Source organism: Colias croceus, chromosome 15 (assembly GCF_905220415.1).
Source record: "Colias croceus chromosome 15, ilColCroc2.1".
Taxonomy (NCBI): Eukaryota; Metazoa; Arthropoda; class Insecta; order Lepidoptera; family Pieridae; genus Colias; species Colias croceus.
The window spans coordinates 10,114,266-10,141,030 of record NC_059551.1 but is presented as its reverse complement, the minus strand read 5'-3'; the positions used below and the strand labels follow the sequence as shown (position 1 = coordinate 10,141,030).

At 36.5% G+C, this 26,765-nt stretch overlaps 3 protein-coding genes across 4 annotated transcripts in view; 1 reads left to right on the top strand and 2 right to left on the bottom strand.

Moving 5' to 3' along the window:
• The window catches only part of LOC123697949 (protein transport protein Sec31A), a 33,528-nt gene extending 26,981 nt beyond the window's left edge, over nt 1–6,547 (bottom strand). For both annotated transcript variants that reach the window (XM_045644526.1, XM_045644527.1), the window contains exons 1-3: nt 6,495–6,547; nt 6,073–6,293; nt 5,453–5,589 (exon numbers count right to left, since the gene is read on the bottom strand). In XM_045644526.1, coding sequence (XP_045500482.1) covers nt 5,453–5,589; nt 6,073–6,275 — 340 coding nt within the window. In that variant the 5' untranslated portion in view covers nt 6,276–6,293; nt 6,495–6,547. The remainder of the gene's footprint in view (nt 1–5,452; nt 5,590–6,072; nt 6,294–6,494) is intronic.
• A 347-nt stretch (nt 6,548–6,894) lies between these two features.
• LOC123697948 (calponin homology domain-containing protein DDB_G0272472-like) lies at nt 6,895–19,877 on the top strand. The gene is made up of 13 exons (XM_045644525.1): nt 6,895–6,922; nt 7,052–7,212; nt 7,548–7,723; nt 8,438–8,641; nt 8,916–9,036; nt 9,382–9,552; nt 9,956–10,077; nt 11,094–11,237; nt 11,531–11,630; nt 18,224–18,400; nt 18,799–18,999; nt 19,403–19,498; nt 19,687–19,877. The coding sequence occupies exons 2-13, from the start codon at nt 7,057–7,059 to the stop codon at nt 19,747–19,749; spliced, it is 1,731 nt and encodes a 576-aa protein (XP_045500481.1). The 5' UTR covers nt 6,895–6,922; nt 7,052–7,056; the 3' UTR covers nt 19,750–19,877.
• The window catches only part of LOC123698245 (golgin subfamily A member 4), a 56,790-nt gene continuing 49,782 nt past the window's right edge, over nt 19,758–26,765 (bottom strand). Inside the window, exons 34-37 of the mRNA XM_045644825.1 lie at nt 24,795–24,958; nt 22,276–22,610; nt 22,032–22,092; nt 19,758–21,819 (exon numbers count right to left, since the gene is read on the bottom strand). Of these exons, the coding sequence (XP_045500781.1) occupies nt 21,723–21,819; nt 22,032–22,092; nt 22,276–22,610; nt 24,795–24,958 (657 nt within the window). The 3' untranslated portion in view covers nt 19,758–21,722. The remainder of the gene's footprint in view (nt 21,820–22,031; nt 22,093–22,275; nt 22,611–24,794; nt 24,959–26,765) is intronic.

Sequence of the window (26,765 nt, the reverse complement as noted above, 5' to 3'; positions counted from 1 at the left end):
TGTCGTTTATCATTAAATATGAAATTATAAAACTAGTACTCCCCTGGTTTATTGGAGAAGATGTTTGAATTCGGTTAACCGTTGACACGTTGACCTCCGCGTCATACAAAGCGTTGCATATATCACATATAAGGTGTGTTTCACAATTATTTTCACTTTTACATCAATAAAATAGTTAATAATTACTAATATTAACTAATTAAGCACTAATTAATTAATTTTAAAATTTAAAATCTAACAGCTGATGTTAACTCCGCTGTTGACACCTGTCCATGTCCGACATTATTACAAATGCATCCTTATGAGCGAAGAAAAACGGTTGAAAACATGAAACTTTGCCTCAACTGCCTACATTACCATGAAGGAATAAAATGCTTTTCACAGATATTGTGTAAGCAATGTAATAAAAATCATAATACCCTTTTACACGAATGTTTCACGTCACAAAATATGACACCAGAAGCGTCACGTTCGAGGTCAGGCCAAGTGGCCACCTACCGCGCACCTTACGCGCAGAGTCATCAACTACAAACTAACCTTTATGTTCGACGCATAAGTAGCCTCGAAAGCTTAAAATGGATTAACCCTTAATGATCTCATGTATAGAGCGCCTAATTTGCAACATGACCTTCAAATCCTAATTTTTAGATGGCGCTAATTTAAGTACGAGTTTACAGCGGAATTGATCTCATATCCTACAAAGCGACAATTTTTGTCCGAAATATCGAAAAGCTTTGATCCCTTTACAAGCTGAGATTACCTACTATAATAAAATATAAATGTGATGATTAAATAATTATCTTACTTACTATGAAACGACCTATGTTACCTATAAAGTATAAATACTATTAATCAATCTACAATAAGGAAGAAATTAAAACATCGAAAACAAAGAATTCATATCTCAAAACAATATGTCCCATGATAAGAGAACAAGTAACACAATGCGACGCTATAATATTACAGCTTGATCACGAGTTCGGCGAATTTGAATATTATAATAACATTTAATTTATGAGTGATTCATTTGATATGTGGTTTAATCGACAGAGTAGACTACGTTGCTAATAGTTTATTTGGACCAGAGGTTTGATGAAAAGAAATATGTATGAAATATTTAATCTCATTTCTATCCCACGTATATCAAACGGCAGCATGGTGAACGTGATACCGACATCTAATTTAGCGGCTATCAAGATACAAAAGGACTCTTTTATAACGATCTCGGAAAGCGATTTTAAATCATGTTTGAGCCAGAATCCTATTACTATGTTTTGTCACATCAGAAATCCTATTCCACATTTAATAGATGATCATGATTTATCTAAGAGAATTCCTAATACTAGAATTTGTCAAACAACATTACTACCTTGTACGAATCGTTGGCAAGAATTATCGACCTCTAATGTATATTATTATTTTTGTTGTAATGAATGCAACATAAAATTTATCTGCGCTGATAAAATAACCTCTTCAAAGCGGGTAACAAAAGCGGGTTTGTTAACCGTTATGGAGGGTTGTACTATTAAAACTAAAGATTTTCAAGTATTTTCTCATAAAAAGCTGTCGAGCAACATATAACATACAACATATAATATACAACATATACAAATACCACTTCCGAGTTTGTGCCAATAGAAATTGCTCCAATAAATCATCTTATAAATATATCGATCTCCAAATTAACAGATCAGGATCTCAATACAAACAGTTCGGAAGACATTAAGCAATTTGACGAAATAAAAAGAAAAATTGACCTCCTAAAACTGAGCGAACCATTGGGCACGAAGTTGTCGTATCACGACATTCATCATTACTTCATAATATATGTGTTAATTGGAATTCTGGTTGTTGTGGCAATAATAACGTATTGGAGACAGCTGCGTCGTCGACGAGCTTCAGCAGAGCCGGCGGTGGAGGCTGCGACCAGCGTCGCGGTCCCCGCCCGGCCACCTCCAACCCCGGTGACAAGTGAGACTAGATAAGAATTCGACTATACAGGGTGTCCCACTATACCGATAGTCTTAAAAATAATCTTAAAGAGTATTGAAATACATGTTTAGGAATCATCGTTGGCGCCATCTTGGATTTTAGTTTTGACCTCATATTGGTTAATAGCTACCCCAAAAGCCATGAAAATGACACCCATGACGAAAAGATGTAAAATTTTCGTCGGCGCCATCTTGGATTTCAGTTTTGACCTCATATTCGTTAATAGCTACCCCAAAAACCATGAAAATGACACCCATGACGAAAAGATGTAAAAGTTTCGTCGGCGCCATCTTGGATTATAATTTTGACCTCATATTCGTTAATAGATACCCCAATAATCATGAAAATGACACCCATGACGAAAATATGTAAAATTTTCGTCGGCGCCATCTTGGATTTCAATTTTGACCTCATATTGTTTAATAGCTACCCCAAAAACCATGAAAATGACACCCATGACGAAAAGATGTAAATTTTTTGTCGGCGCCATCTTGGATTTTAGTTTTGACCTCATATTCGTTAATAGCTACCCCAAAAACCATGAAAATGACACCCATGACGAAAAGATGTAAAATTTTCGTCGGCGCCATCTTGGATTTCAGTTTTGACCTCATATTCGTTAATAGTCACCCCAAAAACCATGAAAATGACACCCATGACGAAAATATGTCAAATTTTTCGTCGGCGCCATCTTGGATTTTAGTTTCGACCTCATATTGGTTAATAGCTACCCCAAAAACCATGAAAATGACACCCATGACGAAAAGATGTAAAATTTTCGTCGGCGCCATCTTGGATTTCAGTTTTGACCTCATAGTTATTCGTTATAGCCCGGTCAATTTAAACATTCGGTGCTACATAAAGTCCCAACAGGCTGAATTTCTGTGAAGTTGTTGAAAACATAATTATAAACAATGTCCAAAAGTTCCCCATCATTCCCCTGTAAGCTAAAAAGTTTATTCACGGTCAAAGGTAAAAAAAATGAGTTTTTCGCGATTTTCAGCAAAACGGTAAGTTTTATCATAAAATACCTCAGGCAAAGATTGTAGATCATAAAATTATCTATAACAAATGTATCAATACTTTTTTTCTTACGAGCCACCGTTTCTGAGATAAAACGATTCAAAAAGTTATAAAAGTTGTTATCGTCATAATATGGACACGTTTCCACGCAACCTATGAGGTAGTGTACTTAGCGCGTTTTTTAACGTGGTTTCCCCAGTAGGCCTACTCCACGGGTCAGTTGTGATCCTGTTTAATGTAAAACTATTGCGAAATAACGGAAATTTTCAAAGATTGGGAAAGATAAAAGCGATGTAAATGAAAAAAAGTGTTGAAGTTTATTCGTCTTATTCGTAAGTTTCAAATTCTTGTTCTTCTTCTCCTGCTTCTTCTTCATCTTCATTTTGGATGCAAGTAATTTGGTCAATAGCGATGTATCGCATGCGATACATAGTATCATAGTATCATGATACTTCGTCGAAGTCAAACGAATCCTCCATTGTTTGTGATTCAATATTAGAGCACGACCGTCCTTAACAATTTGTGCATGCCAAAGAACAAGACAGTCTGACTATTTGCAACCACATTTAGCACTGCATCCCTTTTTGCAGTTTCAAAAAATAGTGTTCAACAGTTTTTCCGGCGCAGGTGGAAGTAAAGTTTGAACTGGCTCTAATATATTGTTGACCAACTTCCAACCCCAGTCTGTAGGGTCTAGCTGATCATAACCAAGCCACACTTGAACTTGGTAATATACTCGAAAAAGATGTTGGTGAGCAGCAACTGAGGTTGGAGGAAGACAAGCTAGTTGAACTTGTTTTTTATGTTTAGTGTTTTTAACGAAACATGCATATCGATGCTTATCTAAACAGGTAGTTTTTTTAGGAGCTCCGTACATAGAAAGAAGAAAGCGGATGCCGTAGGTAATAACTTCTTGTTGAGTTGAATTACTCTTTTTAAAAACTTCAGCACATTGAATTAAATCTTGTTTTTCAAACATTTTGAAAACTGCTGTTTTACCCCTCCTGTAAAATGCAGATGTCGTATCACAGCCAGTTATTGCGTGTAAAAATAGTACATGATCTTTACACTTAACTAAAGTAAATAAACTTTTTAATGAATATATATTTGATTGATGCTGAGCTTTTCCTGGTTTTAAGAAAAAAATAGTTTTTTCAGTTGGCGTTCGAGCAGTGAGTATTACAAGTAAGTCAACATCTTCACCAACAACAATAGTTGTATTTGTCAAATTGAATTGCTCTATTGCTGTTTCAATAATCAATACATCAGCATCATTATTGGCTTGTTTTACCAATATATTTTCAGCCGTAAACTTTTGTTTCAACATTGAAATGAACCGAGACTTGTTGTGGGTATTTGAAAGAAATTTCTGTTGACTGGTTGGGACTATCATAAGTTCAAAATGACTGATTGACAAACAATTTTATGTTATACCTACACAATAGAACTAAAGTCGTCATAAAGCTAACCGCCGCAAAGCTTTGAAAAATTCGATAAAGGAAACAATAGGTAATGTATTGTTTACGTTAACAATACATAGTAAACACGTGCAAGCAATAAATACCGAAACCTATTGACACTTTCAAAATGACTCATTGACAAACAATTTTATGTTATAGAGGTTGTGGAAACATTTCTTTAAGTTACTAAGGGCCAATACAGAGATTATTTATTTAAGATATAGAGGTTGCGTATTTTAAGTTAAAGAGGCTTTGGGCTCTGATGGGAAGGGAACATATTATTTTTTGAAGTTACAGAGGTTTTTATGTTACCGAGGTTTAAGTTATCGAGGTTCTACTGTATAAGTTACAATGACCGATAGAAAAATATTTAAACATTTAATATATAATATACATATATATTATATAAAATATTACAACTCTAGATGTATATACGTGGCGTACTCATGCATATTATGACGATAACAACTTTTATAACTTTTTGAATCGTTATATCTCAGTAACGGTGGCTCGTAAGAAAAAAAGTATTGATACATTTTTTATAGACAACTTTATGATCTACAATCTTTGCCTGAGGTACTTTATGATAAAACTTACCGTTTTGCTGAAAATCGCGAAAAACTCATTTTTTTGACCTTTGACCTTGAATAAAATTTTTAGCTTACAGGGGAATGATGGGGAACTTTTAGACATTGTTTATAATTATGTTTTCAACAACTGCACAGAAATTCAGCCTGTTGGGACTTTATGTAGTAGTTCCCTCATTTTTTGGTTTAAATTGAACGGGCTATTAATAGCTACCCCAAAAACCATGAAAATGACACCCATGACAAAAATATGTCAAATTTGGAATGGAAATTTGGAATGCAAAATGGAATTTAAGCTTTAACTAACAGATTAAAGTGTATTTTTTCTTTTAGCTATAATTGTAATATATAATTATGGTCTCAATTTGGTCACAAAATGCACACACTTACCACTATGTTTTGTACTACTTCCAACGAGTGCATCTGACGAGTTATTCAGAACTTTTTCTGCATTATAAAACTCTAAGAGACCTCCATCACAGCCTCCAACTATGGTCCCTGCTCCTGACCATACAATTTTTTGAAATCTAGAAAAAAAAAACTTTATCAATGCTTGTGTTCTAGTAAAACTCATTCATATAATCACTCACTCATATGGGTGGTAATTAACGGCCATGTATATAAAAATTTGGATAATATAAAACATAGGTCATTGAAACTGGTAATGAATAGTGCTTATTAGCTTCTTAGAGTGAATAAAAATAAAAAATTGATAGGACATCTTAGCATTTTAATATAAATGTATTCAAATGAAAACAAGTAAAACAAGTTACATTGTGTTTTGCTTTTAGTCAAATTTGTGCATTCTGTATTCTATCCTCATTTACATAATAAATTATTGTTTTTGCCACAAAATATGTTTATGAGTAATGAATACTCTTTAAATTTGGTATCCTGTTATTACTATAATATGTAAAAATATTATTTGATGCTTAAATGCATAAAATATGAATTGTCTTCGAACAAGACAAAATTAATGAGAATTGTATGGAAAATTTATAATTACTTACTTGTGTTGGGTCTGTAAAGACGCCTTCAGTTCTAAATCTAGACCCGGGTCTTCTAAATTCAACGAATAAAGTTCCAAATAGGAGTTTGAACTAAATGATGCATCGACTTGCTGGGCCGCCGAGCCGGCCGCCAGCATCGTCGGATAATGCTCCGCTGGCGACCAGCTCACGTTCACCGTCCTCTTCAGTTCCTTCAACTTCATCTTGATGCACCAACTTTACTACAATAAACCACTAATTAACAACGATATAGTACCCAAAATACGGTAACATCAGAATTATGTCACAGTTTTCAATATCCGTTTTAAAACGAAAATTGTATAATTTCAATAGAGCCTTATCCTCTATAAAATTGCTGATGTAATATAGGATATTTTCTTATTAAAAATTGATTGAATTTCATAAAATATTGCACTATTTACCATAAAAACACCAAGTTGGCACTTCCAACGTGGCTGACGTAAATAGTGCCGATTTGACAACTAATTGACATTACCACGGTTTGACAGCGATGACACGAAAATGACAAATGTCACTCATATAAATTTTCGTTTAGAAATATATTAGATAAGAAATTTTCTATTCTATGACTTATTTTAATTTTTAAGAGACTTGTAACTATGGCCATAAAACAGAATATAATTATGATGAAAAGAAAAGAATGTACATTAATATTTAAAAAAACATGTCACATTGGTCACATTATTATTCTGTCACTTCCAAGAAAAGTGCAAAATATTTAGATACACATTTATACAAATATAAATTGTTCCATTACATTATTTTTAATAAATAAATGATAAGTTAATTACTAATATTACATTGAATACTGCAACCGTCACAACAGCAGGTATAAAATATCGACCAAACAATCTCACACAATATTGACTACTATTGAAAACATAGTTACTGCTTAGACTATTATATGTGACTATTTTTATAATTATTATAATAATTACTAGGGGTTAGTTTCTTTTAGACAATATGCCAATTGTAATGACAAAAGATGAATGGTCTCGCATAGCTCGATGGACAGACACAAATCGCGAGGATCCGGAAGTGACCCGTCGCAGGGAATATGTTCGTTATCTCGACCAGGCTAGTAGAGAGATGACAAAAAATTGGCCCAATTCTTTGGAGGTGAATGTTGTACATACTTAATATTTAATTTGTCTTTATATTATAAGAAGGAAAGTTACTGCATAAAATAGTACCTATTTATGCGAAGATTTAAGTAATGTTGTCCTGTATAATTAATAATTTTTTTTAAAACAAGTTACTTACAAGTAACTAAATTAAACCAACCAACTTCTGTCGTTTGAAGGCGCGTAAAAGCAGTTGCTACGATGTTTTCCCCGTGAATACCTACTGTTTATTTAGGCCTCTATCTCAAAAACTACTGAATCAATTATGATGAAACTTGCACTGATCCCGAAGTTGGAGCATACTAAATATAACAACAAAGTTATCCCCAGAACGTAAACAAGCGCAATGAAGAGTTACGACGCGAACGCATAGAGGCGGCAGAAGCAGCTAACAGCAAGTTCTACCAGCAGTACCTGAAGAGGAAGCGAGAGGAGCAGCGGGAGCTGATGTACAGCGCGCGGGAAACCGTGTTCAAGAATAAGGACGCGCCGAAACTTTTGTTATCGTAAGTATTGGGATTGAATATATGATGAGGTATTGGATAATTTTATAATTTCGTTCAAAATATAGATAATTTAAAAAGGAAAATAAAAATTTATATTGGTTTTCTATTTGTTCGGATTTCACACCTAAGTAGATAAATTCAATAAACCTATATAAAAATGAATCCCAAAATGTGTTGGTAAGCGCATAACTTGAGAACGGCTGAACCGATTGCGTTAATTATTTTTTTTTATTATATTCCTTGAAGTACGAGGATGGTTCTTATGTAGAGAAAACGTAAATATGTACCACGGGCGAAGCCGGGGCGGACTGCTAGTTTTATATATAAATGACAAATGTAGGTCAGTGACACGTGTAGGTTAGTGACACGGGTGGGTCAGTGACACAGGTGGGTCAGTGACACGGGTGTGCCAGTAACTCGGGTGGGTCAGCGACACGTGTGGGTCAGTGACACGTGCGGTCCGATGACACGTGCGGGTCAGTGACACGTGTGGATCAGTGACACGTGTGGGTCAGTGAACCGACGTTACCAAATCGACGGAAACTTTTCGATTCATAGATTAGAATAAGATTAATATTTTTTTTTAATGTAAGAGAACCTTGTTAAAAGATTAGAAAACTATTTATTTTTTATAAGCTTAACTTCGTATCCTGTCTCTGTGTTATAACGTAAAGCAAGTCGCGAGCATAATGCTAATAATTTGCATTATTTTAGTGCTGTCTTAGAAACGGTTATTCAGAAAGAGCGAGAAGAACAATTAAAATTCAATAAAGAACTAAAGAGAATGAGGGATGAGCAAAAAAGGAAGGATGATGATGACATCGTCAGGAAAGCGAAAGAGTGGCACGAGCTAATGGAACTGCGTAAGAAGAGGCGGTTCGAAGCCAACAAACAACACCAGAAGGAAATTATTGAGCAGTGAGTAAAATTATATTGTGTATTTATGTTAAATTTTTATTAGGAAAGTCTACGAGTTTAATGTCTAATTATTTAAGCTAATAATTAATACTCTTTTGAAACTCTGCTGTATAGTTTTTATTAATTTTTGTTAACGGATGCGACACTATAAAAAAATTGTCAAATCCGTTTATTTTTACTTTTTCAGTGGGATCATTTTAGAAATTAAATAACAGTTAAGTACTATAATTAACAAAATTTCTAAGTGTTTTCTTACTATGTATTATAATGATAGAGCTCATGAGGTGGCAGAGCGTAACCGTATCGAGTATGAGACAGAGTTGGAGCTGCAGAAGATCGACAATTTAAAGGCAGATGAGCAGATGGATGAATTGAAGAAGTTTGAGGAGGAGTTTGTGAGTTATTTCTGTTCACCTTAGATTTGCTTTGTGAACATTATTTAATTGTGAGATGTAGACCGTAATAATATGTTATATCGGGTCTTAATTAACTACTTAATTTATTTTAACAAATTGTAGGTTAGGTAAGTACCTACTTCTAGTATTTTTAAATATTTTAGGAAAATACTTATGTCATCTTTTTTAATTTAATGTATTTAGCGATCTCTTTTGTGATAGCTTTTGTGATCCTTAAATGAAGAAAATAAATTTCCATGATATCTTGGTGTATTCGTCCATAAAAGTAAGTTGCAGCCTATCCTTATTACATCTCCAATAATCGTGTAAAAATACTTTTACCAGAAAGCAGCTGAAAAAGCGCGCATCTGGTCGGACATGGAGCGTTCCCGCGGTGAGGCGGCGCAGCGGCGGCGCGAGGCGGCCGCGCGGGACAGCATGGACGACCGCCTCATTGCCGTGCTTCAGGCCTCGCGCGCGAGGGTTGAGAGGCGCCGCAAGCAGACTGAAAGCGATGTTAGTTATAGCCAACTAACATCTCTGTGTGATAGATATACTTAGGCATTTGAATGGATGGTAACTGGAAGAGTGTGTTTGATAAAATATTTTTTTTTTTCTCAAACATAAGTACAATAAACACTTGCAAACAATAATAATAATTAATGATGGCCATGTAGATACTAGATGATAATCTATATTACGGTAACAGTGCACTTGCATTGGTAAGCTGTTATAGAGCTTAAAAAAAATGCGAGTGTGGGTTAGTTTGTTTAATGTGAGTGTATAGATTTGCATTATGCATAATTTTCACGTTTAATTTTTTTTAATCTCCTGGTTAAGCCAGTTGACTGACTGACTGACTGGAATTTTATAGCATTTGTCACGAAACAATTAATCAAATTGAAGTATAATATTTTAGGTGAAAGAGGAAAAGTTGCGTGTGCTTGAAAAAATAAGTCAGAAGCTCGAAAGCGGAGACGCGGCGCGAGAGGCAAAAGAACACGAAAATTTACAGAAAGCTATCAAAGAGAAGGAAGCCGCGTAAGTTGAGAGATTGTGCATTTTTCTAATATTTATATTGTATACCCGGCGCGGCCTAAGATGATCCCTATGACAGTTCGTCTTAGTGATTGCTCGTATGATGGATCGTGTCGATACTTTACTATTTTATAGGCAAAGGCGTGGTTTGCATTCAGCCACCTCGGTAAACATGTTTTTACAAATATTATAAAATGAATTTTTAACGTCTATTATGTAAACGAAACGGTAAGTAAAACGAAAGTTTTCCAAAACATAAAAATACACCTTATCATTTTCTCGTAATTTTTAACCCGTTTAACACAGTGTATATTATTTTATCATGAAAATGGAATCCCCCATTTAATTTTTCTAAAAAACTTATATTATCATAGGTAAGTAAATTAACGCGAACGGTAATTATTAATTAAGTATGCTGCGAGCTTCTGTTCCATTCAATAGTGAATGAACTATAGCTTAAGCATGGAAAAAATGTGAACTCGTTTCCATTATCGAAATTTGTTTATCAATACTTTCCGCACTAGTCGATAAATGCCAACGATGTAAGTTTTGAAGGACGTAAACGTAAAGTCAGATTGATATAATTTCTCGTAAATGATAAGGATTGTTATAATTCCAACGGAATATGATTGTAATAGGATAAAGCTACGTAAAAATTAATAAATGCCATTTTTAGACGCCTCCATTAAGTTTCTAATTTAATGGTGACGCCATTACAAGTTTGTCTCTTGAGAATAACTGTCAGTGTCATAGGGATCATCTTAGGCCGCGCCGGGTATAATTTCCTATAGGGTCAGTTTGTGATATAGGCTAGAAGATTCAACATATAATGGTAAATGGTGAATAATGATCGAAAGAAGATTTATTGACGAAGTATTTTACTTATGCTAGTGTTTAATATACAGTAGAAGAAAGTCCGTTAAATTTAATCTGTAGATAAATAAACTATTCGTTGGTTTAATTAAAATAATTATTCTTTAAACAAGCAAGCTTCATTTATTAAAAACTAAAATCGCCAGTGCCGAAGCACGTCGCCAAGCGGACGCACACAAACGCGAGAAGTTCAAACAGGAGCGCATCGAGGTCCGCAACCAGTTCCTGCGCGACGAGCAGCAGCGCCTGCACGAGTTCAATACCATGCGCCAGTGGGAGATCATGAACAGGTATTGTATCACTTCAAATTAATTTAACTATAATGTACGTGTGTCAGTGTCACGTGTGGGTTAGTGTCACGTGTGTCAGTGTCACGTGTGTCAGTGTCACGTGTGTCAGTGACACGTGTGGGTAAGTGTCATGTGTGTCAGTGACACGTGTGGGTAAGTGTCACGTGTGTCAGTGACACGTGTGGGTCAGTGATACGTGTGGTTGGGACAGTGACATGTGTGTGTCAGTGACACTTGTGGGTCAGTCAGTGACACTGTCTCAACTATGAAATTATACCAAAATCTGTTGGCAGATTCAAAAATGCAGAGCTGTATCAAGATTTCCAAGAAAAATTGCGTCTGGAAAAGGAGAGAAAAATAAAAGAGTATCGCGAAGATATTCTAAAACTGTGGGTAAGAATATGTATATTTTGCTTGCTTATCATTTACCAATTAGTTACATTTTCAATAAATGTTGTAAGTTTGTAACGTATCACTGTGTTTCATTAGATCAAAAAAATTTCCCTGTGCTGTTTATTGTATTTATCGATCAAGGGATGTATTTAAAATGTAGAACAGTAGAACACCCACGTGTCAATTTCTTATACTTTTTTTTTTTTTAAAATGGCAAAGTTTAGGTGAATTTTTCATGAAAAATATTGAAATGTATTCTGAAATCGTAACTGTCTAAGATATTTATTTTAAATAAATAAAGACTTATAAAGCATCTTTAGGCGCATATTATCCAGTTTTTATTTTTGGAAAACTACCTCCGAATACCGAGAAATATATTTTTTTCAGATTTTCGTTTTTATTTTTTTTCTCCCTAAAAACGCAAAAGTGTGGCTTGTCACTAGCATAGAATTATTGCTCGTAATAAGGCCTATCACTCATAAAAAAAACCACGCCGCACTATTGCGGTTTTTAGAAGATATCCAATTTCTAAACATAGTGTAAGAGTTGTCAATAAATTTGACCATCATTCTTTTTATTTTGTTTTGTACTATATTTTTTACCATATTACAATAAATGAGATATTTAGACATAAAATCTAATGACCTGCTTGGGAAACCTTTTTTTAATTTTTTTTAAATTTTTAAAATTTAAATAAATAAATAAATAATATATTTATAATTAATATTTAAATTCGGGCTTGCGATGTGATAAGTATGTAAGTTATATCTCTTTTTATTCCTTGTATATCCACACTTAGAAAAAAAAAACGTGTTTGACCTTTTTGCGACAACCCTATGTTGTGTTTTTTGACCTTTTTGAAAATGGCGTATTATTCCCAAAAACCGCAATAGTGCGGCGTGGTTTTATGAGTGATAGGCCTTATTACGAGCAATAATTCTATGCTAGTGACAAGCCGCACTTTTGCGTTTTTAGGGAGAAAAAAAATAAAAACGAAAATCTGAAAAAAATATATTTCTCGGTATTCGGAGGTAGTTTTCCAAAAATAAAAACTGGATAATATGCGCCCAAAGATGCTTTATAAGTCTATATTTATTTAAAATAAATATCTAAGACAGTTACGATTTCAGAATACATTTCAATATTTTTCATGAAAAATTCACCTAAACTTTGCCATTTTTTTAAAAAAAAAGTATAAGAAATTGACACGTGGGTGTTCTACTCTTACATTTTAAATACATCCCTTGTTCGATAAATACAATAAACAGCACAGGGAAATTTTTTTGATCTAATGAAACACAGTGCGTATGTAAGTACGTAGTCGTGAAAATATATAGTTCATCAGATTTATATATTCTAAGCACTTTTTTTTTTTTTTTTATACATGATAGGCAGGCGTTTGACCACTATCCCGCCTGATGTAAAGCGGTGATGTGATCTATGAAGGAGCACGCCTGCCTAGAAGAAACCTATTCACTCTAGACTTGAAGAGCTGCAGATTATAATGGTCCGGGAATACCGACGATGGAAGAGAATTCCACACCTTCGCAGTTCGAATGAAAAATGAATTCGCATAACGCTGAGTGCGTGTGTGCGGTATATCGACTGTGAAGGGATGGAGTTCCATTCCACGCCTAGATGTCCGATAAAGAAATGGAGAAGGTGGAATAAGGTGGTGGAGTTCAGACGCACATTCACCAAAATGTATTCTATAGAAGACCGACAGACATGCAACTTGTCGGCGGTGATCCAGACTTTGGAGGTTACGACGAATCAACGAGGGATCTGCAATAATTCTGCAAGCTCGCCTCTCGATGGAGTCCAAAGCTCCAAGGTGAGTTTTGGCGGAACCCGCCCAAAGATGACTACAATACTCCACACACGACCGAACTTGGGCTTGATACAGTTTTAAAAGCTGTTCCGGTGTGAAGTAATGTCTCACTTTAGCAAGTATTCCAAGTTTTTTGGCTGCTATATGGGCTTTGGACTCGATGAATTGTCCGAAATTGAGACTTGCAGAAATCGATACACCAAGTAGATCGAGGCTGTCAGTTAATGAGATCGGTACATCACAGAAAGATGGAGTTAGATGGAGAGAAGCCCGTTTGGCAGTGAAAAAACACGCTTGTGTTTTTTTCGCGTTAAACTCCACCAGATTAGCGTCACCCCAACTAGCGACGTCCTGTAAGGCTGAGTTCATACGCGTAACCATGGCCTGCCGCTCGGATTTGGTGATGATTTGGGATGCTTGGGCATTGGACAGATACCTCTCTACAACAGTAGTATCATCTGCATATCCGAACATGTTGGGTTTGAGAAGGTCGTTTATGTGCAGAAGAAATAAAGTTGCAGAGAGGACGGATCCCTGAGGAACACCGGCATTAATAGTCATTTCATCTGATGAACAACCATCAATAATGACACGTATCGTGCGTTCTTTCAGGAAATCTTCTATCCAAGCACAAAGGACATCGGGAATACCGTACGCTGGAAGCTTGTTCAGTAAGCTAGCATGCCAAACCTTATCAAATGCCTTGGAGATGTCTAGAGAGACGGCCAACGCCTCTCCATGATTCTCCAAGGCTTCGCCCCATTGGTGTGTAGCGTGCGCTAGAAGATCGCCAGTCGACCTCTTTTTGCGAAAACCGTATTGGCGGTCGCTGAGGAGGTCGTTGGCTTCTAGGTGTTCGAGAAGTTGTTCATTCAATATACGCTCCATAATCTTAGAGAGTATGGAGGTTATTGATATTGGCCGATAGTTCGTGGGTTCAGCACGATTACCTTTTTTGGGCACAGGTTGAACGTTTGCCACTTTCCAACTCTTGGGGACTATTCCGGATTTTAAAGATAAGCGGAAAAGGCGTGTGAGGACAGGAGACAACTCTGGTGCACAGTTCTTAAATACCACCGCTGGCAAGCCATCTGGTCCGCTGGCTTTATTCACATCTAGATTACGAAGGGTTTTAAGAACTGTCTTTTGTGTGATATGTATGTTAGACATATATGAGTCACAATGGGGAATTATTGGTGGACATTTATTACCAGATTCTAGACGCGAATTATTTGCAAAAAGTGATGCCAGTAAATCGGCTTTTTCCTTCGCTCTATGTGCCAACGAACCATCAGATTTAAGTAACGGTGGTAGTGAAGGACGACAGAAGTTTGACTCGACAATCTTGGCAAGAGACCAAAAAGCCTTACTACCTGAAGGGTAGGATAAGGTAAAGGCTCCTAATACGGCGGTAGTCAAAATCGCTTCCTAATACGGTGGTATTTCTTTTTTCGAGTTTTATTCCTGTTTTATAAATTTTAAGTACACCAAAACGTAAGCTATTTATTCCAAATTTATTACTCCATGACTTAACTAACGTTTGCAAGTATAGCACATAGACAACACAACAAGATCAATCAATCTGTGTAACGGCATCGACATGAGAGGTGTTTCCATACAAACGCGAAACAACAAAAGTAAGTACACTAATATTTATAAACTAAGTTTTTCGTATTAAAAAGCCGTTCAAGTTTGTATATGTATTGTTTATTGCATTTTCCTACTATTACACTCACTATTTAAATAGCTTGTTTCATATTTGTAAGTCATTTTCTACCCAAAAAATAAGAAATAAAATACCGCCGTAATACGATACAAATTTTATAGATTAATCCTAATACGGTGGCATAACTCCGAAATAGGAAAAATACTGGGCATGTTTAATTGTTTATAACTTTAATTTTATTTACTTATTGAATTAATTCCAAGATTAGTTGGAATAATTATTAATCTGATAAATTAGAAACCATATTCTGCGGTATGTTTTCTTAATTAGAAATCCAGTTAAATATGAAAATGGTTGAGTACAAAATGTTTGTTTCTTAGAAGGGGTAAAAATAGGAAGGTGTATTTTAATGTATCACAAATCATTTATTTTGTATAACTGTTGATTTGAGTTTTACACATCTGAGCCAAAAAACTGTTATCATTTGATTAAGCATTTACATTCTCTTGTTTATCGAATTTTTGATGGGTCAGAATTAGGATTATTAAAAACACGAGTAGTTTTCCTATTACGGTGGTAGATATTTCCAGGTAACTCTGTATTAGGTTATATATGATCTCCTATTACGGCCCTATTTCATAGAACTTAAAATTACCAGATTTAGGGTTGCGTAAATAAATAAGAAGTTTTGTGTCTTTTTTTGTGGATTCTTATTTGATATGCGTGTTTTTTTCCCGATAAAACTAAAAGCATAAATGAAACACATTAAAAGTGAATCAACGTAATCAAACCAATGGTTAATGAATAAAAAACTTACAATTTACTTTACTAACACATTCCTATTATTTAACAAATATTATTTGTACGGAACTTCAATGTATATAATATCTGACCCTCCGTATTAGGAGCCGCCTACCGCAGTATTAGGCTCTGACCAAAATCATACCTCCGTATTAGGGAAAATCGACATGACTATTTAAATATTTTTTTAAAATAAGAAATATTATGAAAATAAACATAGACTCAACAGCAATACAAAATTTAAGTTCCACTTTTAACGATAAAGTGGTTTGGCACCTTTAGAAATACTTACAAATGCTTATTTTTGATACTTACTTTCAAATGTTGCGAAATACCTCCGTATTAGGTGCTTTTACCTTATCAGTTTCTTGCCAATACTCTCAATTCGGTCGAATCGGGCTTTTTTGAGCACCTTTTTGCAGTATTTGGCGGCCTTATTAAATGCCCTCTTTTTCGAGCGCAGATCTGGAGCTTTGCGTAGTCGAGCATCGACCCAGGCTTTATAAGCTAAGAACTTCCGTTTCTCTGCGGTGATGCAGTAGGAGTTAAACCAAGGTTTAGCTTTGCCATCGAAGTTAACGTCTGAGAAAGGGATATAATACTCCATTCCCTGACGAATAACATCAACGACATTATCCGCGCAGCTGGAAGGATCGGACGACGAGAAGCAGACTTGTCGCCATGGATAACTTGCAAAAAAGTGACGCATCTCTTCCCAATCTGCTAACTTGTATTTCCATACTCTCCGCTTATAACTGGTGGTAGTGTCTGGAGGAGGATAGTTCGATACAGTCTTCACCAGACAGTGGTCAGATGAACCTAATGGTGCAGTGACTGATACTGAGTGTCTGTCTGGATCTGTTGTTAACAGAAGATCGAGGCAGTTTGCTGTGTGGTCTTCGATGTCAGGAACACGTGTCGCTTCATGAACCAGCTGGGAGAGGTTATGAGTCAGTGCAAGGTTGAAAGTTTCTCTACCCGCATGGTCGGTCTTTTGGAATGGAAATAGCCATTCGGCGTGACAGGCGTTAAAGTCTCCCAGAAAAACCAATTCTGCGTCAGGGTACCGACTTCCAATAACATCAGCAGCTTCACTGAGGTAGTTAAGTAACCTAGTTGTCTCAAAGTCACCACTGTGCGATCGATATACACAGGCATATATAATTTTATGAGTGCCCATGTCCACCATTGTCCACAGGACTGAAAAACTGGGCTCTTCAAGTTGACGAAGACGCAAAAGGCAAATATCATCGCGAACATAAACACAAACTCCGGCTTTTGGCTTGAAATTGTATTCAATAGAATAGCCTGGATACTTCAGGTATGTTGCATCAGCGGGGTTCTTAATTTGCGTCTCCGTAAGGAATAGTAGATGCGGCTTCTCTGTCTCAAGATGGTGATGGACTGAAAGTAGATTAGAGTGCAAGCCTCGGATGTTGGTGAGGTGCACTTTGAAAGAGAGGAAGTGCAGCCGCTGTAAAACCTTATTTCCTTTATGAGACTTTTTCATCTTTACTTTTATTTGTTTGGTAGAGTGAATAGGCGGGAACTGTTGGAAGTTGAACGAGGCTTTGCATATAGAACCACCCGAATGCAGGCAGGATCTACATTGATGGGGTCTAGTTTGGAGACTGCGGGGACGCCCGAAACCCCCCGAATATTGCCAACGGGTCCTCTCATCCGGTCGCCAACCGGCACGTTGGAGCCAACTCGGGATTATACACAGGCGGCGGGGCAGCCTTTCACGGGTGGCTAACCCGCTAATTGGGCCCCCTACAACCTGCGGTCGGCCAGCGGTAAACCGTTTCTTCGGATCCCGCTACCCTCCAAGACTAGACGCCAGATGCAGAAAAGCACTGCTGCACTGGATTCGGTTCTTAAATGCAAAGCTACTGTTCAGACCCAACCATTCACCAGAAGGGCTTCACCCAACATCATGCCGGAACACGACGAATCGCTTGGCGGCAAGGCTTTGTTGGGTGGGTGGTAACTAGCCGGGACAACTGTCTTCCACCAGAATGTTCGGTTACTCGTTTGGCACAACCCGGGGGACACGTGTAGGGAATCGAGAGTTAAAACCTACGGACGCGAGTAACATCGCCCCCCAAAACTACTCCATCCTTTCGAATAGTTTTGGTAACCTCATAGTTATAATAACGCTATTTATTTACTATCAAAATGTTAAGTGTGTTCGCTCCCAAAATTGATTGAGCTTTAATTATCTGTATGATTTATTTCTCATACATGCAAGTACACACGTACGTTCAAAATACATGTAATATTGATCAAAATCAGAAAGAGCGTGACGACCGCGAGGCCCGCGAGCGCGCAGAGACCCGCCACTTCTACGGCGAGCTGGCGGAGAGCAAGCTGCGCGCGGCCGACAACAAGCTGCTGACGCACGCCGCGCGCCTGCTGGAGGAGGCGCGCGCGCACCAGCGGCCCACGCATGCGTTGAATAAAGCTATTGATGTATGTAGTCTAATATTTATTTATTGATTGAGTTATTGTTCTAATTTATATTTTCCATTCTGTGCTATCAGTGCTCTATAGTAATTGGTTCTGTACAATAATATTGAAATTGAATTATATTATAATAGTTTAATTGATAAAATAATGTGTTATAAAAACGAATCATGATTTGATATTTCTTTATTCCTGTACTAAAAGACGGTAGAATCACAATCGCATTTTTATAATAGGCACTTCATTTCCTGGTAGTAATGTTCAGTCTATTGAATATCTTATTACAAAACCTGTACAAGTAGGCAGAGTTTCGCTTCAGACAATTTTTAAGCGTAATTTTTGTCCAACTGTATTGTACTTCATTAATGAGCCTACTTTACAAACTATCTTTTCTATCCCCCCAGCGCTACTGCAAGCAGTACCGGCTCTACCCGATGCCACCGCTCCCGGCGTCGCTCCAAGAGCACTACGGTCCGTACGCGCCGCGCGACCAGTCAGCGCCGGACGCGGGCTACGAGTACCCGCCGCCGCCGAGCGCGGGGGATGGGGATGAGGATGGCAGGGATAAGCGGCCGGCCAGGCGGGACGGCTTGCAAACTGCGAGTGTGAGTGCATAATGATTTACTAGTGTATAAACATATTGTTAATTCCTCTAACGATACTGACATTATTTTTTTTTTGTATAATGCTGCATAATGTAGTTTTGTTATCGATTATAAAATAAACCATGCGACACTTAAAGACGACTGGGCAAACGTCTATAAAAACTACGTTTATAACTTGGTACCCTAGATTTGGAAATTGTCATCCGATTTTTTTTATATTATAACCTTTTCACTACATATTAAAATGACTATTGATTTGTTATCCACCATTAGCAGAAGTAATTATGAAATGCTCACATACACGTCATAGAAATCAATTATTGTAATAAGAAAATTGATATAAAATCCGTGTCCAATATTTTGTACAAAATAGCCGATAGTAAAAAGCATTTTTAAATAACAGGCTGTACCAGGTTCGTCTAAAGTAAACACAAAAGTAGAAGCACCGGTGGATGACTACAAGAGAGCAGCGCCAGCTAACGGCTTGCAAAGGAAGAAGGTATACTTAGTTTTTCCATTTAAGTTTTTTATTGCAAGCTTTTTAGAGCTAAGACTCTAACCTAGATTTTCAAAATACAATACTGAGTTTTTCTAATTGGAAGTTGTATAGAATAATAAAGAGGAATATAATATTAATCTTGATTTCGATCGTATTTTGTTGCAATAATGTATTGTTTTTGTCCCCAGAGCTCCCTACCACAAATAGTCCCGTGCAAGACGGAAGGTTGTCGCTGCGAGTTGAAGAAATAAAACAAAGCTTTTACAAAATATCATTTTATTTATTTCATTTTAGAAGTTCAACAAGAAGTTAGCGTTATGGCACGATGAAACTGTGACTAGACAGATGTCAAATTTTGAAATAAATTGTTTAAGTTGTCGTTGGGCTGTGTTTGTTTAAATTAACCTTACATCTAATGTATCTTTGGTCACGTTGAGTGTAGATTGTAGAAACGGTGGAAGATAAACCATGATTTTCAGGGGCTTTACATCGACAAATTAAAACTGTATACAATTTAAACACGTAACAGTACTATGTCATTTTGATCAACAAAATTATATAATGAGACAACAATATCCTAACATCTACGCGTCAGGAAACTGTTATATAATTCTGTAATACTTTTCGCTTTGGCTTACTCTACTATTGTCTATTGTTAGGAAAGTTATGGCAAAGTCAAAATTCAACTAACTTAACACTAAAAAATTTACATCAAATACTAAATTAACGAAAAATAGACAGAAAGTTATATTAATTATTCGAATTGTACTCACTACTCTGTATGAATGAATAAAAATATAATTTTCTAGTCTCGATATCGCGGAACGTTCGAGAATGCATCGGTCGGAATCGGTCGGACTTAGCTAACTTAACCTAACTTGTACTTTCGTGCGTCCGTCTCTAAACTATACGAGCGACAAACCACCAATCGTTTGAATTTAATAACATTCAAAAACAATAATAATGAGAAACGCAAAATTTTTACTTTGAAAAATTCCTTGAAATTCATAATTAAATTATTCAAATATCTTAACAGTATTCCTGTGTAATTCATGTTTTTTTTAACTTATATACAAATATTCAAGCCATTAGCGGTCTACTCACTCCTCAAACATCAAAACAATTATGGCAAGGTTTGTGCTTAGACAATCATAATAATTCTAGTTTAAATTAAAAATAAACAGCATCTATATATTGTACATGTTGTCCAATGAACCAATTTAAATGTCAAAAGAATTAAATAAATTGTCAAAAACATATATCAAAGGTAGTTAGTACGGAAGCTGGCCTTCACTACACACGTACCTACTATCTATACATACTAAAATTATGCTCGAACAATTTTCATACAACGACATCTACTCTATCTTAGAAAAATCCAACAATCTCTCGTACTACATTCACGAAGCGGCCAGCTCTTAGACTATAAGGCAACGGACGTCTTACACACATAGGCGGAGAGATAACCGACTTAAAATAAAATAAATTAAGTAACACAATAATAACTAATACGTTTTGGCACTAATCTAATACTTATACTAATTTGTGAGGAAATGCGTTGGACATTATCAGATCGAATGAACCGAGATTAAAAATAGTACCCATTGTAATTTACATTAGCACCGTAAGTGCGTCTTAATATACGACAATTTAGCACGTAACGAATACAAATAAACTTAATTATACATTAAATAAATAAAAATCTTTGCAATCAATCGATGGGTGTGATGTTTCACTGTTCTATAAATATACAATTATTTTAAATTCATAATTGTAGTGGCACTGAAGAGCACTGTTTGAAAAAATGTGTCAATGGTTTTTAGTGCACAGTTCCACTACTTTAGTGTGGAACATTCCATTGATCATCAAGTGGAATATGTTCCACAGCTCGTGCGTTTGAGACATAATTAAATTGCATCTATTCTGAAAACTACAATACGAGTTAAGTGTATAAAATACCACAAATATAAAGAACCTGATTTCATAAAAATTGCAATATCTAATAAGTCATAACGGTACAAGTTCTACGGAGGTAATAAGGCTCACTGGCGAGAGTTCTAAACTCAGCTATGCACCGAGTGGGGAAAGTTCCACAATGTTCCACGGGATTCCACAATGTTCCACGGGATTCCACAAAGTTCCACGGGATTCCACAATGTTCCACGGGATTCCACAATGTTCCACGGGATCCCACAGGGTTCCAGGGTCACTAGTGAGCGCTTGGTCAGGGGTTGTCCTTATCGTCGAGTGCCCGCCCGAGGCAGCGGCTGACCGCTTCCAACTTGTGTAAGTATGCTGACGCTACCTCGCCGCGCGGTGAACTGAAATGTGTTGTTTATAAGATAAAAGTTTTCGCACACTTTGCAATAGTTTTAGTTATAAAATAATGTGTCTATCTTTCTAAAATTAGATTTGATATGATTTATGTTATACAAATAAATGAGATATTAGAATTATTAATTGATGACTATTTGAATTACTATAATAATTTAGTAAGTATTTCTGTTTGAGAGGACTTGATATAAAACATTACCTTAGAATAAATCTTTGTTCGCGCGGTGAACTGTTGTAGGGTGAGCGGTGACCGTCATCCACTGGGAAAGTTTAAAAAAAGTTTTATATTTGTATTTATTTAGATAATCAGGTGGCATAAATCTATTTGTTACATTCAGTATAATTTTAACTTAAAATCTTGTATAAATAATTAGTTTGATTTGTTTCATTCCGAATGATTCTAAATCAAAATCTATCACCATGAATATAACTAAACAACTCACCATACTCCGGCGGCATAGTAACTCCAATATCTTGCTTCAACAGTCTCCTCGCCAACGTGCTACTCAGTTTCGTGTGCGTGCGCGGTACGGGCGTGCTGACTTGCTCCCTCATAGGCGTGGCTATGGTCACTCCACGCGTGAGGGGCGTGAGGAACTGCTCCCTCTGATTGGTCGGCGTGTTGAATGCATCGCGCTGATTGGTCGGCGTGCTGAACGGGTCGCGATTGGCTGGTGTGGTTGGCAGTAAACATGCGGCAGCCAATGTGCGTACTTGCTGTCTGCGCCGCACAAGGTAGCCCATGCGGATCACTGTGCGCACTACGTTTACGATACATCTGGATAATAGAAGAGCACATGAGTAATGATTAAAAAAAAAGACGGGTTGCACTCCGGGAGTGCCGGCAGAAGTGAAAACTTGATTATTCACGTTGAGTTCTCTCCATCCGTCTTACGCTTTTTCGATCAGGTCACGTGTCCTGACGCGAGTTTAAGATTTTATACCCATTACAGAAAAAGTGCTCAACGCCGCTAAAGAAGTTTTCACTTCAAAAAAAAAACAATAAACGAAATGTTTGTAAATGTTTATTTACCAAGTTATGTAATTATTGTGAACTGGGAGGGGAAATAAAATAAATAAAGATTTAATTTAAAAGCGTAATTTGTAAATGATAATACATGATTTATGTGATATGTAAAATATAAAAGATTGGGCATTATAATACATTTTGTGCGAGTCGTAAAATGTATGATATGTATACAATACAATACAATACAATACAAAAAGATTTATTGCAACCAAACAACACAATGATAATCTAAGACACCGTCAAAAAATACAAAAAGAAAATTACAAAAATAAAACATATGGTAACAATCGAATTATAACTGACATTAATATTATTATATCAAACTTGCATTGTAGCTGCAAAAAGGCCCTGGCTCAGCATATTGTTGCAGAGGCAAACTCCACAACGCTGGTAATTCTGCCAGATACCCACATGGCTAGTTTGCGCCTCTAAGATAGAAGGAGTATGAAATAAGATAAATAATAATAAATAGATATACAATAAATATATAACATATAAAGGATAAGTTACATATATATAGGAGACAATATTTTTGGTCAAGTTTATGGGTAGAACTATGTGTTAATCATGAAATGAAGTCGATATAAGCAAGCAATAAGTAATAATAATATAATATAATATAATTTAGGATACGTATAATAGGTATTAGGTATTGTCGAAGAATATTAAATTACTAATGTTGGAATTTTAGCAGGAACGATTTGTAAGTGCGACGAAAGTTGGACTTACACTTAAGATTTTTTATTGGAGGGGGGATATTATTCCAACATTTCGTCGCGCTATATTTGAATGACCCACGAAAGGCTGAGGTTTTATGCTGCGGAATGGATAGTTCGTGAGTTCCACTCCTTATTTCACCCCTACAAGTATCTTTACGCCACGACAACTTAGTATAGAGATACCCTGGCTGCTTAGTATGTATTGTATCGAATAAAAGACAAGCCAGTAATAACTCTTGCCGACCCTTCATCTTTAAAAAGTTAATGCTGTTTAGAAATGGAGTTACATGTGATCTGGGTGGAATGGTAACGCAGAATCTTGCACAGGAATTCTGGACCCTCTGAATGAGGCGCTGTACTTTTCCTGTTAAGCATGGTCCGTAAACGGGAAGAGCGTAGTTTAATTTGGAAAGTACAATGCTTTCACACAGCCTTATTCGTAGATCGACACTCAGAAAAGGTCGAATATTATAAAGAACTTTGAGTCGATAAAAACAGCTACTAACTAGGTTAGTAACATAATCTTCAAACCTTAACTGACTGTCGAAATCGATGCCCAAGTTTCGAGCAACAGCAACCCGTTCTATAGGAATGGAGTTTACACAAATCCTAATATCTTCTTCGTCCAAGTGGGAGAGTTGCTTTTTAGAGCCAACAACAAGATATTTGGACTTGGTTGGGTTTAGAACCAGTGCGTTCTTGCGAGACCAGTCGGAAATGCGTTCTAAGTCATCGTTCATGTTACGGACACATTCTCCTATACGAGCTCTATCCACAGGTATATAAATTTGCAAATCATCAGCGTATAGATGATACTGACAATTTTTTATACAAGATGTGATATCTGCCGAATAAATGATGAATAAAAGAGGCCCAAGAATGGATCCCTGGGGGACTCCTCTACTCACAGGGACAAGTGACGAAAGGGCACTATTTCCGTCATTTTTCAGCAGAACCACTCTCTGAAAACGATGTTGAAGATAACTATTGAACCAAGATGAAGAAATACAATCGAATCCATAGAAATATTATGTCCTGTGTGTATGTGTGCGGTATGAACTGCATATTATGTCCTGTGTAAAATATGCTGCTTGATGAGTGGAGTGTTTGCCCTTTGAGCTGTATTCTATAAGGTATGTGTTCTGAATTCTCAACGAAGAACGAATACGATATAGTAGATGTTCTGTGTGTGTGTGTGCGTGTGTGCACTCACCGGAACCGCCGCTTGCCCGCTAGCGGCTGGTGGGGCGGGGCTCGCAGCAAGAGGCGCTCGGCCTCGTGGTAGCCGGCGAGCACGCGCTGCAGGTAGCGCTTCTGCCACACCAGCGCCTTGCGCCAGCTCTCCAGCCGCAGGCACCGCCCTTGCAGGTACCGGATCTGATCATGGAAACCAATCGTCACTCACTTTGGTCTAGTAACGTTGCACAAATAATGTACATCGTTAAAACAGCTTAATTTATAGTAAGTTGGATAGCGTTATCAGTGCATTCAAGTCAGAAACGAATAAAAATAAGAAACGATACGATGAGGTTTAGCAATATCATTAAAAATAGAAAATATCATGTTTTTAGTCTTAATAAATGCGTTGAAAAAAATCAACAACGAGAACCTTACGAGAACAATATTTTATGTAAAAATCTAAATACCGGATATCTTAGATCCGGATATGTTCAAATTTTTATAAAAAGTTTTTATTTAATATTTAAAACTTTGTATCGTTGTATTTTCAAATAGTTCGAAAAAAGAAAACTCGTTTGTCACAGCCGACAAACCGTCACATGTATTGACAGTTTTATAAGATTATGTACGCGTATTGATGTTTCTCCGCTAATTTTTTAAGAAAATTCCGCAGTTTTACGATGAAAGTATACATTTAAAATAATCCGTGGAAAATATGGAGCCGTCTAAAACGGAATCGCCAAGAATTCCGGACATGATGTAAGATATTATTTATTCAGGTGTGATTATAGCTACAAACGTAATTAAATCGTAAAATATTAATTGCACGAGCAAAATTATTCCCGAATGGTATCATGGGACAACCCATTCGCAAAAATTAAAAATATTTTCATAACAGATAGGTACACCAACAATCAATTGCTTTCAAGTATTTCCACTTGGAACCTTTAATCACTTTATGTTGCTAAATTTTAACGTTAAGCTTGAAATAATCTTAATATTTTAGTTAGTTAATAAAATTTGAACTATAGGCAGTTGAAATTGCACAGAATGTGCGGCGACCACCCATCGGTGACCAAGACGGAGCTCAACATCAAGGAGGAGCCTAAAGAAGAGAAAGAGAAGGATAAGAAGATGCCTGCTTCTTTTGGCAAGATATCACCGTCGGTATGTAATAAATAATAATATTTGGCAGATACAGTAGTATCATATATTTTTGAGATATGTATTTGAGGATTCATATGCCTGCATATTAATATAAAGAAAAGTATGTATGACATCCATTGGTATTGAAAGAGATTTCAGTTTGATGTTAAATCTTCTCTGTTGAGTAGTGCCTTTGCCCCCGTAGGTTGCCCCAAATAATAAAACCTTTCCTTCAATGCTTTATTACTCTTCACAATATATAAGTGTTATTTATGCTAGCCGTTATGCACTACTGACTTTAAATTCTAATAAATCTAAAAAGCGTCGGGGAAACAATGTGGATGCACACATATACAAAAAGCTCGATCAGCGAATTGTACATGTGTGTCCCTACATTATTCCCCCCCTTTTTAAAAAAAAAATAATTATACACTCCAAAAAATACAACTCGATCAATAAGCTCGATCAGCGAATTGTACATGTGTGTCCCTACATTCTCCTATTTTCCACCGTGAACACTTTTTCATAAGTGAAATCTAAGGCGATTAACACACGGTGCCGCGTGCCGCCGTGGTTGGCGGTGAAGCGGTTCTCAAGTTGCATTGGCTTCTATTAAATCCGTTGATACCAAACACACATACACCGCCCGACCGCGCGGTCGAACAGTCCGTTCCTCGTAGGGATTCACTGCCAACCGCCGCGGTGCGCGGTGCCGTGTGATAATCGCCTTATAAGTATTTATTTTTAGTCTTTTCAATTATATTTTCTGTCATTTTGTTTATGTTTGTTTTGTTTTTTGCACACTATATTGTGTCTTAAGGTACAAGTCCGAGACGGGCCGCAGACCGCAAACTGCAAC

Bases quoted from the DNA above. Each gene is read 5' to 3' on its own strand.
- LOC123697948 (XM_045644525.1), top strand. From the start codon at position 7,057: ATGCCAATTGTAATGACAAAAGATGAATGGTCTCGCATAGCTCGATGG. The intron at 7,724-8,437 runs GTAAGTATTGGG...GCATTATTTTAG, and splicing joins GCGCCGAAACTTTTGTTATC to TGCTGTCTTAGAAACGGTTA. The intron at 10,078-11,093 runs GTAAGTTGAGAG...TAAAATCGCCAG, and splicing joins ATCAAAGAGAAGGAAGCCGC to TGCCGAAGCACGTCGCCAAG.